Source organism: Embiotoca jacksoni, unplaced genomic scaffold, assembly GCF_022577435.1.
Source record: "Embiotoca jacksoni isolate LCO1_2020_lvr unplaced genomic scaffold, fEmbJac1.0.p SCAF_18, whole genome shotgun sequence".
NCBI lineage: Eukaryota > Metazoa > Chordata > Actinopteri > Embiotocidae > Embiotoca > Embiotoca jacksoni.
In genome coordinates this window covers 7,879,088-7,895,941 of record NW_027185318.1, presented here as the reverse complement: position 1 = coordinate 7,895,941, position 16,854 = coordinate 7,879,088, and the positions used below count along the sequence as shown (strand labels likewise).

Genomic DNA, 16,854 nt, shown 5'->3' with positions numbered 1-16,854 from the left:
AGCACGTAAACAGTGTCTACATGATGATCTATCGCCATGAGTAGTTTGAGAGTAAAAAGAACCATTTGTAGCCATAATTATCATTTATCACTGGCACCGTAAAAGGGGATCCGGCTGCACTGTCAAGTAGATACAGGTAGGGATCTTAACATCGTGTACCGGAGAAAAGAAAGAGAAAACTTTTTTTTCTTTCTCTCCTGTTATTCAGTAATCTGATCTTCCTGTCCTCGGGCTGCAAAACAGGCAGGTAGAGAGCAGGTGACACCACATTAACCTCTTCCCTCAGTTGAAAAACATAAATGAGAGACACCAGATTTTAATCTTCGCTTCACGGACCACTTATTTCGAGCTATGCGAAAGCAGTGTTTCTCGCACACAATGGCGACATGCGCCGCTTATTGACAGGTTGCATTAATGTGCAGGGCAATCACCTGCGATTATTTCTCGAATGCCACCCCCCCCCCCCCCTCCCTCCTCCTCCCAATAGCACTGCGCACTTCCCTCACTCCTCCTCCCCCTGTGCTTCTTATCTTTTCATATTGTTCTCTGCTTCAATACCTTTGCCGCTGGCACAAGTCTCAACACCACTGCTAAGCCCCAGATTAATGATTAAGGCATTACTCTTGTCTCCCTTTTTCTCTCTGGTTACACCTCCTTTCCCTCCTATCTGCAACTCATTCAAATTCTGTCCTTACTTAACCAACATGGCACCTTGAGAGGAAGTAAAAGGAGAAAGAAAAGGGTGACCAGGAGTGAGGGGACATAAGACTGCTCACTAGCTGGCTAAGACACAAAAGACACAAACTCACCCAAGGCGGCGACTTTGATGAGGATAGCATGGAGGTCAGACGATATCATCTCGGCGAGCAGGGACTCTTGGTCTCGGCGCCACAGGTAGGCCAAGGGCTGCAAACCGAGCCGGAAACATCTGGGGAACAGGTGAAAGGGATGCAAAGCGCTTTTAATATTGAATATTTGCCAGCTTCACAACAACTTCAAAGCCAACTTGGCCGGGCACCTTTTCCATTTGCGGGAAAGGCTGCCACCCTGATAGGCACACAGCACATGCTCCCACCTGCCACCACAGCCAGCGGCTTAATTCAAGGAGAAGACAAACACACACACACACGCAAAAAAAACAAAAAACTCCATCTTAAGCTGTGGTTTGTCTGTCCCGTGAACTCCTGAGGAACACACACATCCACAGCAGGTAACTGGAGCCAAACTGTCTGCACACAAGTGTTCACTCCTCCAAAAAAATGCTTAATGTTTATGTGTAAATGTGTGTCTCTATCGTGTGTGTATATGGGGAAACAGCAATTTGACTGACAGCAGGATTTGTTAATATAAAGAGAGCTTTTGTGCTGCAATGTGTCCAGTCTCTGAAAGTTTAGAACAAGAGAGAACAAAGAGAGAAAGCTGAAAGAAAGAAAAAAAGACCAAGAAAAACATGAGTATCTGTGTCACACGGAAAGTCTATCATCTTTCTGTGAATAAAAGTTGTGTTTCACTCAAAAATTGGAAAGTGCGTTTTTTTATATTAACAAAAATCATGTGACTGTAATGAAACAAGCAGTTTCATTCCTTTTCTTCAAATCACTGCTCCATAAAAACAGAACCACACCATAAAATCAAAGCTTGTCTAAATAAAAGCGCATAAACAAAACCCAAAGTGTGTATATGTGTGTGTTTAAACAAAAACTCATTCCAAAGTTTGGAACACACTGTGAAGTGCAGACTACAGAGGATGTACTCTTTTCCTTCGGTGGACCACAGACTGTGCGTCATTGGAGTTCAGGGGCCTGAACGCAGTGTGTGTGTGTGTGTGTGTGTGTGTGTGCGCGCGCACTTTAGATAAAAAGTGTGTGTGTTTGACTTACACATTTTCCACACGGACCCTCTGGTAATCGGAGAGAATGGCCCCTACAGACACTGCCTCAACACCCTCCTTTTCCTGTTGGGAGGCAAAGATGGAGGAAACTTGACTACAAAGATGTATCCCCCCCCCATTATACAGTACAGTGCGACGTGCATTCAGACGGCAACATGATGTCATAGTCTCTCAAGGCCAAATACTCCTTTCTCGACCTACAATGGTATCCCAAAGTGTTATCTGAACAAAAACCACACAAACACATGTAAACACAGACACACACCGAGAGGGAGAAAGACAAAGAAAGCAGATTCCTGACAGCTCATTCCTTTCATTGGACTGCGATCCTGTGGGGATGTTTACACTCTGGTCCGATCACGGCCTTCAAGGTCCAGCCCATATCCCCTGGAGGTTTGCGTACATGGCTCTGCGAGTGTGTGTTTATGCACACACGTGAGTGTGTATATGTGTGTGTGTGTCAGGCACCAGCCGCACCACCAACGGCAGCGGCTGGACCTTGTGAGCAGGGGACGAGCGGCTGGCCGCGGCTTCCATCCCCTACGCGTCCAGCCGGAAAAGATGGAGCCGCAGTGACAACTTGAAGTATCAGCGAAACTTTGCGTCTGTGAGTGGCATGTATCTTTAATATTGCTGAGGGCTAACCTAATTGCTTTTCATATCATATTCATACTTCAGAAACAGTGAGACAACTGTGCACTCGAGAGATACTGACACAGCCTTGAGATGCGTTCAATCTTCTTACACGAAAACAGGCTTGATCCAGAGTGACACACACAAACAAACACACACGTGTCAGGCGAGAGCACGCACGCTGACGCACATGCATGCAGAGGCACAAAAGCACCCCCCCCCCCTCCCACACACACACACACACACACACCTGCAGATTCATTAGAACATTACATGGGCTGTAATTAGAATGAGAGGCAAGGGTAGAAGCAGTGGAGGGATGCACAAGTCTCCAGTAAATTACCTTGTAGCCATTATCAATTTCCCTGGCTACTGGTCCTTAAGATAACCCTCCCACCCCTCCCTCTCCCTGTGGTCCCTTCCTGCAATTTTTCTCTGCCTGATAAACATGCTGATTAAAGCGAACAGCGTGTAAACCTTTGATACTTTCCTAAATGAAATCCATGCCCTGCCTGGGGCCTGATGCTCAGCTGAAACGCACTGAGCCTCACACACACACACGCAAACACACACACACACACACACACACACACACACACACACACACACACACACACACACACACACACACAGCTCCACATAGGCGTGCCAGCTAATCAGATAAAGGATGTGCTCTGTGTGCGTGTGGTGTTCCTGGTGCAGAAAAGGATGTGAGGTATAAACACATACAGACTACTACGCAGCTAGAATTTAACTCTTTGACCCGAAGTTAAACACTAAGAGATCTAGAGGAGGGATTCTGCTCTCAAGTTTTAATATCTCTCCAATGTGTCCAACGCGGGAATGTGCGTTATAGTCAATTCGGTGGCCCAGTGACAGTAATTAAGTCAGACTGATAACATTTCAGCCCCAGCACAGAGCGAAGGGGGCTGCAGGCAGTGTCATGTAATTCTAGGTAAGCCTCAAGGCCAGCACTCTATTCTAATGCAATGATAACCTTTTCCCTAAATGCAACTGTCACTCCCTAAAGAGGCAAATTAGGAGGTAAAAGAGGAGGATGAGGAGAGACGGAGAGGAAGAGGAGAAGATATACAAATGAGAGTGTTGAAGGAGTGCGCTACATCAACACCAATTTGTTCACTTGGCTTTAAACTTGGCAGGGCCTGACAGAATATCAGAGCGTCAGAGCAACAACAAACAGGAGCTTCTCCGTCTCTGTCTCCCTCTATCTCCTCGATCTCCTCTGTCTCAGGATGCACACTGTCGTTGGTGCTGGGACCTCTGAGGATCAACTCTGCCTCCAAAAATGAAATGCCTTCTCTTTTCGCTTGCTCTTATTACATCAGATCATACAGCCTTAGACCCGGGCAAACTTACCACAAACAATAACATAATGGTTTTTTTTGTCATACATCCCTTTATTTTCAATGGAGACTCTTGATGCTGGGCCGTTTGGCAACAGCTTTGGGAAGTGATTATTTTTGGATGTGGCTGTGTTTTTGTTGCTATTATAGCTATCACCAGGAGACAGGCAGGAATGAGGGGGCAGCTAATGCTGCTGGGGATGTGATTTTACAAATTCTAGCCATACTTTCTCATCCTCTGTGGGAGAAGGTAGGATAAATTATTGTGAAGAAGGAGTGTACGTGCATATAAATCTGAATTGATGGTTATTATGGGAATTTTTCTATGCGTATTCATGACGCCATAAAAAAAATACAAACTTTGATTTTATAGTAGCTAAAAAATTTATCAAAATGGTTTATGGTGGAAATATTTGACAAAGCGACTAGGTAGATCATGGAGCACAGTGTAATAATAAATAATAATAAAATCTTTATGAGAGCTATCTGGCTAAACGATGTTTTGACTGCATTAGAAGTGGGATCCGGGTAGCATAATGATAAATCAAGGCGTAGGTCATCAGGAGACCTGTGACCCACAAACCACTTTTCTTTCTTCATGAGTGTTGGCACAAGACCTGAAGAAAGCGCTTCCTCCCTGCGCTGATTCCACGTCTTTTTTTTCAACATTTAATGACCCTTGTTCATTAAAGGAAGCCTCACCTGATCCAGGACCCGAGGGCCTGCATTAACTCATGCCCAGAGCGGGACTAATTCTGGCATGGCATTGTGCAACAGTGCAACCCCCCAGCAGCTCCGTCACAGGCAGACTAAACAAAGGCCCGGCCTGGCCTCCCCTGTCCTCTGCGGCAGGCAGAAAAAAGCTATTAATGAGGATCTATGGCCCAGAGCAATGGAAGTCCTTAGTCCCCCCAGTCATGTCCATCAGGGTACTTAGCCCCATGCAGTCATTAACTTCTGTTACTAATTGTCAAATTCATTAAACTAATCCTTCCCCCACATCCGGATGTCTCCCGTGGAAATGGATGGAGAGGGCTGAGTTATTAAGATGTCAGCTGTGGAGAAGATTAAGGCCAGCAGACATGCTCCACAAAGAAACGATACGGCCATTAAACTCTATATCAAGGTAGTGTGCGTGATATACTTTGTAATTATATATACATTCATCTTAGTAAGGGAGTAAAAGACTGCTTCAAATGTATTCACAGTCACAGACATGCCTTCAGTCAAGATATGTATCTGCCCCAAAGACAAGAACATCATACAGCCAAGAATTCAACTTGAGAATGCGGCTGTTTTATCAGAGCTCTGCTTTAAAGGTTCTTACCCATGCCACGTATTCAGTCAGGGTAATATTCAACAGTCAGAGCCATTAGCAGCAACCAAGGCAATTAGAAAGCTATAAAATATTAAAAATTCAATATTCATATTCATATGGAGCACATCAGAACCCTCATTAACTCTCTCTCAATGGCTGTCACAATGAGGTCTTAATTATACACCCTAACAATACAAAGCTCCATTTTGTGAAATGGTAGATATCCAAAATGCCCGCTTCAGTCTGTTCTGACAACTACGAGTCCAGAGCCGGCAGATCTTAACCATTACACACACAACACCGCACAGTTCCATCACAAAAATCCCTTTTTTATCAAGTCCAAAGTTGTTGACATGCACGCTGCATTAAATTACTGCCTCCTGTAGGTAGTGTGTTTGGCTGTGATCGCGCCGAGGTGGGGAAGAGGACAAGGTGGGGAAATTAATTAAAGTGGTTTGAATGACAGTTTGCTCAAGGGCACCGGGGCACCGGGGCACCGTCACGTACTCTCCATTGCAGCAATCACATTGTCACATCGTCACCGTGTCTGACCCCCGCGAGCCTGCGATCCCGTCCCCCCTCTTCAAGATTCCCTCTCTTCTCCATCTCTCCTCCTGGATCCATCAAGTAAGTGAGTGGATGCGACACGGTTTTAATGTTCTCCGCATTAGATCAGCTCTGGGCCTGTTGTAATGTAATGGGATTGTTCTCTCCAGTACATGGTGGAAACACGGGTGGGGTGGGGTGGGGGGGGGTGGACCTTGTTGTAGCAGCTCAGGTAGATGTGGTACAGGGGATAGGGCCTGTTGGGGTCAAGCGATTGTGTTTAATGTAATGCGGACGTAGACCCGGGGCGTGTTGGGCTGTTCTGACAACACAGACATGCCAAACTGACAGGAAGTAAGTGAACTTAGTAGGAGGACACGCTGCTTATTTGTTGTAAATCAGCTTCCTCATTATCATTCTGTATAGGCAGTTTTACTCCAAGGTGACTCCCAGAGTTGGTAAAGGAGTGATAGGATGTGGAGAGGTGTGCACAAGGTACAGGATATAGTTTGGTCAAATGAAACATTAAGTTACACCCAGTATTTTCTAAATGTATTCTGCTTATACAGCATATATTGCAGCTAAAGCCTTCGGTATTGTGTCTGATTCATCAAAACAAAGCTACAAGTGGACGAGCAGGCTTAACGAATGTCTTTGTAAAACAAACATCAGCCAAAGTATTGTCCTAAAAGGCTTTTAGAGACATTCCCTCTGGTAAATTGGTAGGGTTGTGTGTTTGAAGCAGCTGCTGAAAGACGGGGCTCTTCCTTTGTGCTTGTGGACGTGGCTGGCGAGATGACTCAACACGTGTCAGTCCTCAACCATACAGAGTGGTGGAATAAGAAAAACAAAATTCTCCCAAAGCCAGCTGCCTCATAAACCCAAATGCCCCTGACTGGTTCCTGAGATGATGCAGGTCCGAGTTACAAGAAGGGGAGAGAGGAAGGAGACGAGGGGAGAGTATTATCCTCCGCTGAGGCCACGGTGCAGGTGTGACCAGCCAACACAGGATATGACATGAGACATTGACTCTTCAACGCGATGAGTGAAGGACGCTTATCGACCCACAGAAAAGTGACGAGTGACAGGCCAGTGTGCTCCGATTAGTGTTCAGAGAAGAATGAAAAAGAAGCTGCAGATTTTATCCACGGAGGTACTACTGCAGATTTTCATGACTGAGCTGTTATTTGTACAGTTTGCTAGCCTGAAGTTTACACACACGCACGCATGCACGCGCACACACACACACAAAAATATACACACACACACACACACACACACACACACACACACACACACACACTTACTTTAGTCCCGGATAGTGATTCATTTACAATGACAGAGCTGTTTTCAGCAATAGAGCCTGAGCATAAATATGCCATGCTGCACAGCTGGAAAATGTAGAAATTCATCAGGGTTAAAAAGTAGCAAGATTAACGTTTCACGAGTTTCCTCTCAGATATATATGGTTACGTAAACACAGGCCCAGCCAGTCGTCAGACAGGGAGGCAGAGGGCCTTAGCCAAAGCAAGCACAAAGCCCTGGTTTCAGAAGGCCAAGGACAAGGAGGCTTTCCATATCAGCACACATGGAAAACTACATGTAGAGGAAGCAGCAGAGACATTAGGTTGTTTATCGATGTGCTGTATGACCATGAATAATCAGTATTCAAGCAAACAAGTTTATTCATTTATTATTGATTCTTAAAAATGCAATATTTTAATGTTTTTTTCCACAATATTGAAAGTGTTTCTGTCTACCTTTACTTTCAGTCGATCAACGGTTTCTGGTGTTCAAGAAATCCTGTAACTTCCTCCACATATTCAAGGTCTCGCCTCTCACCATTAAAAAAGGAGAACATGTTCCAACAAATAAGCATCAGCAATAGTTTTCTGTAGGGCATAAAACAAAGTCATAATCCCATCTCTGTCATAGCGACGTTCCCACTTGGCCGAGGGGAGTGTTTGAGCATCTCAGACAGGAAGTTGCTTCCAGAAAAGCGAGAGGGACGGAATCAAAGAGCAAGTTTTCGAGTCACAGAGAGGTAAACTATGTCAGTTGCTTTTCATGGTCCAGAACAAGCACCTAGTCCACAGGGTGTGCGCACGCACATTTACTGATGTCCGCGTATATATACACATAGCACGCGTTGGTCCTTGTGCGCGCACGCACACACACACACTCACTGACACTCACACACACACACTCCAAAATGTAAATGTTTTTCTGGTGAGGTCAGGTTCCACGCTCTTGGCATCCTGGTAACTCCTGTCCTCCATCCTCCAACAGACATCATACCCCCCCACACACACACACACACACACTCCCCAGAGAGAGACTGGAGAAAAATATAGCAGTTATGCTGGTTTAACCCACTCTCCAGACTCCAGACAGTGTTTTTCTACGGCTGGTTATGACTTTAGCTGCGGGAGGTGATGGGGCCTGCCACAAATATTTCTTGAGGGGAATGGTTCACAAAACAAAACATAAAAGCCCTCTTAATTTTTGAGTAGATGAATGGCAGAGAGTTGAAAGACTTAACACTACTCCTTAGCTGCTTGTTCTCCGGCAGACAGGATTGGGTCTGACTAGCTGTTGATACCGGTGAGTTTTAAAAGGTTTTATTACACGTCCAATCTCCTTCATTACTTCTGTCTTTTTCTAAATTCTTCATGCTTTTTGAAGGCTGGAGAGTAAAAACAACTGGCTTGAGCAATACTTTGTAGGTAATGTATGCACGTATGTATGTAATTCGAACATATTTTGCAGATAAAGCTGAAAGAAGAGAAGAAAGCATTGAGGCTGGAATAGATCTAAGATGATCAAATGTAGCAGTTGTTAGCAGCAGACATCCAAAAGGCATTTTGAAGAAAACATGCCAAACCACACACAATGAAAGAAAGGATTTTTTTTAAAAAAACCTAATTTGTTTAGCCAGGACTAAAAAATTATCACAGATTTCCCTTAATTTTAAAATAAACAGTCAAACAAACCAGTGAAATTACAGCAATACCATAATGGTGTGTTTACTTCAGAACATATTAGCCAATCGCTCAAACACAAAGAACCTCCAGATGCATCTACAATTCATCAAAATAAAACCAGGAAAAACGACCACAAACGCACAAGTTCTTCACTGGCACGATGCTCAACCAGGCAGTTTGTTGAGGTTCATGCCCTTGGCAAGGCGAGATAAGGCTATCAGCTTCCATCATCGCTAAACAAGATTGAGCAAAGTACATTAAGCAGAAAAATACAAACAAATTACAAAGGCTCGGGGCTCAACTCTTTATCTAATGTTTGTGGGGACTGCTAGCGTCAGTTGGTGGGAAATGGGCCTGCGTCTAATAGATCCTGTCCCACCACTTCCACACGGCCAGCGAACAATGCACAGTGCCATTATCTCAGCGCTAATGCTATCCTTCCTCATGTGCAAAACAAGCCTGCAATCTCAACCCCGCTGCCGCCGCGTCGACCAATATAAATACAAGCATCTCAGACCTGAGGAAAAGATAACAATGGCTATCACAAAGGGAGGCAGCACAGAGAGACAGCTGTTTGAAGGCAGCTGTCACGCTGTGATATATCCTTAAGTGAGGCACGTTTAACTTTGCTGAAATGTCATAAAACAAACTTTCCACAGAGTGATTATCCGTTGCCCTTAGACTGCTTGTAAGCTACTTCCAATAACACCATTTAGAGGTCTCCGTGCACCACAAACCAGCTACAAGCTTGCATTAGCTTTGTTATTGATCTGATCTCCTAAACCCTCGCTGTGACCCCAGAGGTCATGATTTATGTATTAAGCAGCTTTTTAAAGAAATCCATTTTCTGTTGAGCCCCCGATGTACGTCTAATGCGGCACCATGCCGGTAATCAGAGAAGGGCTGCGTGTTTGATTTTGACCCACCCACCCCTCCTTCCATAGTTCACACCCTCCTCAACATCTTGTCTCACAACACCTCAACTGCTTAATCAATACTACAGAGCTCTTGGTTCAACTGGAGATTCCTCCGCCTGCCTGCCTGCCAGCCAGCCAGCCAGCCAGCCAGCCAGCCAGCCGGTCGGCCAGCCAACCCTCCTCCGCCTCTTCCTCCTCTTCTTCCTCTCTGCTCCTTTCTTTCTCCTCTCCCTTGGTCCTTCTCCCTTCTTTCCTCAGCAGGATACGCCTCCATCAGGGCACTCGCAACAAGGCTGTGCCAGGCTTCTGAAGGGTCCGGATGAAAGTGCGACGACAATACAATGGAGACAAAGATGCCAGTAGAAGAAAGAAAGAGGGAGTGAGGGAGGGGGAGGAATGAAAAAGACTGTTTGGACTTGTGGACAGACTGCCTCTGCGATCTCAGAGGGCCCCAGTCTTGTCTGCTGATGTCGATAATGGAGCGGCGGTAGTGGCTGAGGATGAGGGGGGAGTGTGTGTGTGTGTTATAAAGGTCAGGAGAAACGGGGAATGGGGGGTAAAGAGTGTGTGTGAGTTGAAGAGAAAGATTATCTCACTAAACACAAGGTGTTTTAACACACACCAGTGGAAGGCAACGTTTCATCTACAAAGGCCTCAAAGGTCTCGGTGTGAATCTCCAGGACTTTTCTCTGGAAAAGAAATCACTGACTTCTTTTAAAAAAAAAATTTTTTTAAAAAGGGACAAATTTGGTTGTCAACTGACCTCAGACATCATTTCTCAAAAAAAAAAAAAAAAAAACTTACAAAAAACCCACATAGTTTCTGAAAAGTCAAATGCGTTACAGGATAGTAAATTAGATTTGAAAGTAACATTTCCATCGTTCTCAAAGCTGGGTCTTAGTGTGACAGAGATGTTACAGCGTTGCTAATTAGAGCTGGCAGAATAGAACATGTGCATAGATATCATCTATTGTTCCTCATCACTCTAATGAGCTCAAATGTCTTTGTCTTTATTCATCAGCTCAAAGGTTGTAGAGTTCTGCATTAGTCTTTCTTTCTTTCTTTTTATGTTATCTATTACTACATCAAGCGATTGAAGCTACAACTGCACCCTTCCAAAACTCACTGCCATGTAAGTTTTGCAGCATTGTAAAATATAAATGTTTCAGGAAAACGGAATTCATAACTAATAATTCATAACATCGACTACAATTAGTTTGCAGCTGAGTGAATGAAAAGAGTGCACATGGATGAGCGGAGTGAGAGCGCTTTCTGTCTCCCCCGGAGTGCTGAAGGAGAGGCAGAGGTGTGCGAGGAGAACAGAGCTAGACCTGTTATCGTGTAACAGAGGCCCCGGTTTGACCTGACCTTGAACACACAAGCGTGCATGCGTGTGCGCACGCACACACACACACACACACACACACACACACACACACACACACACAAGCAGGGTCACGGGGCATAAAGAGCCACTGTGTCAGGTCACAGAGCACAGAGGGAAGGATAAAGGACTTGAGGGATGTGATATGACTAATATGAGGGGTTTTGCGGGCCTTTGGGGGGACTGGCGTTACAGCCGGGGGTGACTGACACTGTTGATCTGTATCACACATCAGAGCGGATCACAGCAGAGCAGATCGACCACACAATGCAGTATGGACACACTACCTAGAAAATCTAATTACAAAAGTCGAAACAAACAAGGACATGAAGGAAGAGTATTTCAAATCTAAACCACAAATGATCTTTTGCAGTTATTTATCCTTTAGGTAATGCTTGCATTTTAGCTTTAAAGCCAGGCAGAGGACACAAAGATTTCAGGTGTTCTATGAAAATATAGCCTTAAGCTGAAGATGTGCCCAGTCAAAACTGTTATTTCTCTCCCTCAAAGAGCGGGTTCAAAGATCAGCACCTAGCAGGATGGGACAGGGGACGGTGTGTCTTGCATGTCTATCAGGTTACACACTTCAAAGGAACACTGCCATACACAGCCAGCGATGAGAGCAAAGGGGCCAAGGATAGGGCCACATTGTCACTCTGCCATTATGACGGCTGCCAGGGAATGGATAGCTCATTTTTTTTCTATCATAATTGGGCTTTTTTCCCCCCTCTATCAACAATGGTTCTGAAGAATATGATCTCCTCCTTTGAATCTTTTCAATGGCTCCAAACATTCTCGGAGGCCAAAGTGTGTGAGCATGTTTGGTTTGTCAGCCAACGGGAATGATCCATAGATGGCACTGTTGGCTCATGCTTAGAGTGTGTTAGCAGCACTGCAAAAAGGAGGAGGAAGGAATATCCACTTAAAACTCATCAACTTTGGATCTGAGGGAAAAAAAAAAAAAAGCTTTCATGTATGCTCAAGTGTCATTTGCCAAATATAATCTTGTAACTTCTAATTAATTCAAACTGGTAGAAAGAATCTTTCAAAACATCACACTTTCTAAACAGAGCACATTTTTTCAGGCTAAAACTGTTCTTTTCCAGCAATAGTGATTTAACAGCTCATTATCAAAAGAATTTATTTTTTTCCCTCTTCCCCCCCCCTATCATTTCCTTCACTAATCAACAACACCAGAAACTTTATGATGAAAAAAGAAAACGTGCTTATTTTTTAGAAATATATTTAACTGCACTGAAATTGACTGAATACGAATAATCTGACTTTTCAAGACGTTTTTTTATAAAGTGTGACAAAATGGAGTAAGTTTCTAAATTCAGGGAGTTATATCATTTACCTGAGTTTACTGCCATACGTAATGTGGAACAAAATGACAAGTTAGTTAACCTATCGATTCGTGAGGATGCAAAAAAAAAACGGTAAGTTGAAATCCGAGCTAAAAAGCTGTATTCTTATGGTTGCCGTCACTCAGTGGGCAAGAGAGGAAGCCTGTTGTTTATGGTGCAGGTCTGCTGATGACGGTAAACGGGGTAAACGGGGAGACGACTGGAGGTCTGCTAGCCTGCAAGGGCCCCACGGGAGTCCCACTGCCCTGATCTATGGCCTTCCTGACTGGTGAGGTCAGACCAGAGAAGCCCTGGAAATGGGAAATTAGCAGCCTTTTGCAATTAGAGCCCTGACCACAGGCAGCAGTGGTATATTGCATCACATACCACAGAGATGTCCACTATTTGGACTTGCGAATGCTCACAAGAGGCCAAAAAAACAAGCGTGCCCACAAGAAAGCACGACATCAAGAGCTTTGTCGTGTAGCTGCATGTATAAAGCCACCGATTTGTACAGAAGACGGCAAAGAAAGTCAGGCAGAGGGCGCGAAATGCCCCGAGGCAGGCTGACTTGCCCCTCGCCACCGAGGCGGTGTGTGGACATGCAGGGGCCCTGGAGCAGTCCTGAGCTCCAGATGAACATGTCTACACACGGACCTACAGGAAGAGCGGTGCATACCCCCCCCCCCACCCCTCTCATTTACACCACATCAAGCCACCTCCGATCTCAACAACAAACTCCAATCCCCCATCCCAGGAGGAGCGGGGAAATCGTGACGCTTCCAGCTAAAGTAAGAGGCTGTGTGGTGGTGCAGGGGGAGAACGTGCTACACAGGATCAATCCAACACCCTGTTTGCGTTGACAGCAGGGAGAGGTTTTGCTGCTGTTGAAGTGTGTGTCCAGGTAGCTTCCTCATGGCTGCAGGCGGTCAGGTCGGCAGGCAGCGCCAGCGGTGTGTAAACGCACGCGCACTTTTCTCAAACCTGTCAGTCAGCCACCCCGCGCCACACTGGACCACCGAGGTCTCATACATAATTTGGCATCAAATGAATATTTTCTCAGCGTCCTGGCAAAAGTGATATTTGATGAAATATTAATTTGGTGTTTAATTTTTGCATCTGATCTTCTGTCAGGTGAGATAAAAAAAAAAAAGAAGGGAGTTTTTCCTGTGAAGCCATTGTTCAAGGGCACCTCTCTCCAACTTTGCACATGAAACTTTGATTAACTGATGGAACAGGCACACTATTTATCCAGAGTAAGATAAAAAGAAAAGTCGCTCCCCTTTGAAAGTGAAATTAAGACACTTTACAATAGGTGCTACGAAGTGTTAGTGTGCAGTAGGTCAGCTGGAGCCAGACAAGCAGGGTCTCTTTGAGCCAGTATGATGGGCTAACAAGTGACTGAATCCACAGAGAGAGACTTGTAAAACATCTCAATAGTGTGACATGTCATGAACCTTCGATAAGATGACAAATTTAATACAGTGGTGCTTTAGGAGCTTCTTTACCAACATGTATATTTGTGTAAATGTAGGTTTGTATGCACGTGAATGTCAAAATTATACATAAAATATCGGCTTTTTTAAATATATGTATGATGACCAATAACAGTAAATGTGTGTCGCTCCTAAGTGTAGTGATGTCATAGCAAAATGTGTCAGTTACATTAGTAGCATGTAACATCGCTGAAATAAGTGTTTTAGTAGATTAGGATACTAAAATCTTGTTTTAAAGTATCCTATTTAAACTCTCAATACGGCACTTTAAATAGTATATTGCATTTTTATTCATAACCTGCATGTATTTCTTGTTGAAACTGAATTTTGCTGTGATACAACCTTATTGTACTCTACGTTCCCAGGACAAAACAGCAAAGAGTAACGTAGAGAAATGGTGGGTGAACAAACCTTTACTACCAGCGAGATGAAAAGACCAGGACATTTTTCTGAAGACGTTTACCACGTGAAGAATGGGGACAGCAGTGTGATGTCCATGCTGTTGTGCTTCTTTTGTGTGTATAAATAAAGTTAGTCAACTGTCTGCGATATAAAAAGTTGAGGTGAGCTCAAGAACACTTATTCTTCTGTAAATCATACTCAATAAAAAGCAGCTTGTCCTGGTTTGTATTTCTAATTTGATAAATGTTACAGATACCTACAGCACTGTGGGCCAGCATCCTTTAGTTTTTTGATGCTTTATAAAGCACCAGTGATGAAAGCCGATCAACTATGTAAATAAAATAAGAATTGGATTCTCTGAGTATTGAGGCCAGAGGACAGCGATTGTAGCCAAATGCTCTAAAAAACTGAAAAAAAACCAAAAAATAAAGTGGTTTTTTTACAGAGAGGCCTACCTTGACGTGGTACAGCAGCTGATACAGGTCCTCCACCTCGTCCCCCTCCGTCTCACTGTAGTTCCTGCTGGTGTCCAGGCTGGAGCCCTGGATGGTGCGTCTGTACAGAGGCAGGTCCATGGCGTCAGCATACAGCTCTATTGCCTGGTGGCCCACCGTCTGGTACATGTAGCTGTCCAACTCATCTGTGACATGAAGGAAAATGTGATACAGCCCGTGTCATCTGACAATGAAATCATTAAAATGATCTGGGATTACTTTTATTATTAATTGATTCGTTGTATATTCAAGATACGAAACAGCGAACAAAAGAAAATGTCCAATAAACCTCAGCCACTGCGAAGACTCCAGTGATAAAAGCCTCAAGAGTGTCATGCTTGCAAAGTTAAATGTTTCTAAAAAAACGTATTTAATTGTTTCACGCGTGTCACGTTTTGTAGGTTTCATTATGTTTGCATTAACGAGGCCTCCGACCAGTGACTGAAAGGTCCGGTCCCCCAGACGGGAGTAAATCTGGATGGGTAAAGTGATGGGAGCAGCGCCGGGCCCCCTTTTGTCACACCGCCGAGATGCACTCGACAAAGGCCTTTAAACGCCAACAGCTCCAACGAAGCGGCTCAGCAGCCGGTGTAACCCCGAACCGCTGGGTCAGGATTGTCCGGGCAGCATCCAGGTGTGAACGTATTCGACTGCACGAGCATGAATTTTGGAGCGGTGTGACTCCTTCCGTCAGGCAGACACTCCGTCTGAGAGAGAGTTTATTGTAAAAGACATGTCATCTCTAAAAAAAAAAAACAACAACCCTCTAAAGTAGTCAAACGCTATCTAAGTGTTATTTTGAGATCTTTTAGCATATAAATGGGGGATACAATCAAATATAAAACTTTTTGTTTTTTTGGAAACACAGTTCACAATGAATTTACATATTCTCAAATCCTGGAGATGCTGGAGGATCGTTTTAATATTTGTATTAGAAAAACACGCATTTTTTTGTTATTTTTTTTGCATATTTCTGGATTTAATTTTTTTTTTTTTTTTTTTATACCCAACAGAAGTAACGTGTCTTGCATACGTGTTTTGCGTGACATTCAACAAGCAGTTCTGCAGTAATTTGTTGATGCACATTTCCTTCCTTTTCCTGGTCCGCAGAAGTGCAGCTGGCTGGCCCGTAAAGCACAGCCTCCCCCTCCCCTCCTCTCCCCCTCCCCTCCCCTTCACCTGTGTGAGCGGGACGCAGGTTGGCCAGAGCTACGATCCGGTGCCCAGCAGCTGCGCACTGCATCATGTTGTAGCAGCTGTCTTTGCCCCCGCTGGAACACAAACAACATCGCAAACATGAGGCGCGGAGTCGTTGTAACGCAAAAAACAACAACAACAACAACAAAAAACGCGCGCAACGAATGCGGGAGACGCGCAGCGGCGCGCTCGTTTTTGGGGACGCGGGGACGCCGCTCTCAGCGCGAGAGTCTCCGCGGCAGCTGCGACCGTCGGCGCTCTTGCTCGCGCGAAACACCGGTGACAAGAGCTGCGAGACCGTTGAAGCAATGACGTGCGATTACCTTATCAACGCAACCACTTTCATCTTCTTATATTTTGATTAAAAAAATAAATAAAAAATAAATATGCAATGGCGCGAAAGGTAGTCGTTATAATGGTACGCAATGTGATAACGGCGATAAGCAACCGGTGAATGTATACAACTACATGTGGGAGCTATGCTTCCGGGTTGTTGAAGGACCCTTTTTGTCAATCAAGCTGTCCTCTTAAGTGCCTGATAGAAAACCCCCCTTTTTTTTTTTTTTTTTTTTTTTTTTTTTTTTTCTCTAACAAATTCAAATGCAAGTGTTGCTTAACGCCAAGGGCCATTATTAAATGCAGTGTTAAAGCAGTATGTTAACAAATTATATATATTTATATTTATAATTTTTAAAAACATAAATCGGCTATGGACATACTATGTAGGCTATATACATATATATACTACGGTATTGAATATATAATAGCTATATATAATTAAAGAAACAAAGTTGTGAAGGCAAAACAAATTTTACATTAAAATAAGTAACTAAATAATAATGCCAAAAAAATGATCTAAATTCAAATTAGCTATGAGTGAGA

At 44.1% G+C, this 16,854-nt stretch overlaps 1 protein-coding gene across 2 annotated transcripts in view; it reads right to left on the bottom strand.

The window, feature by feature from the left end:
- Window positions 1-16,448, bottom strand: part of dph6 (diphthamine biosynthesis 6) — a 55,928-nt gene extending 39,480 nt beyond the window's left edge. The window contains exons 1-5 of one of the 2 annotated variants that reach the window (XM_069152497.1): window positions 16,296-16,448; window positions 15,955-16,046; window positions 14,737-14,921; window positions 1,881-1,954; window positions 810-928 (exon numbers count right to left, since the gene is read on the bottom strand). In XM_069152497.1, the coding sequence (XP_069008598.1) occupies window positions 810-928; window positions 1,881-1,954; window positions 14,737-14,921; window positions 15,955-16,046; window positions 16,296-16,318 (493 nt within the window). In that variant the 5' untranslated portion in view covers window positions 16,319-16,448. The other variant, XM_069152498.1, reaches the window with a different exon arrangement.
- Window positions 16,449-16,854: the final 406 nt, after the last annotated feature.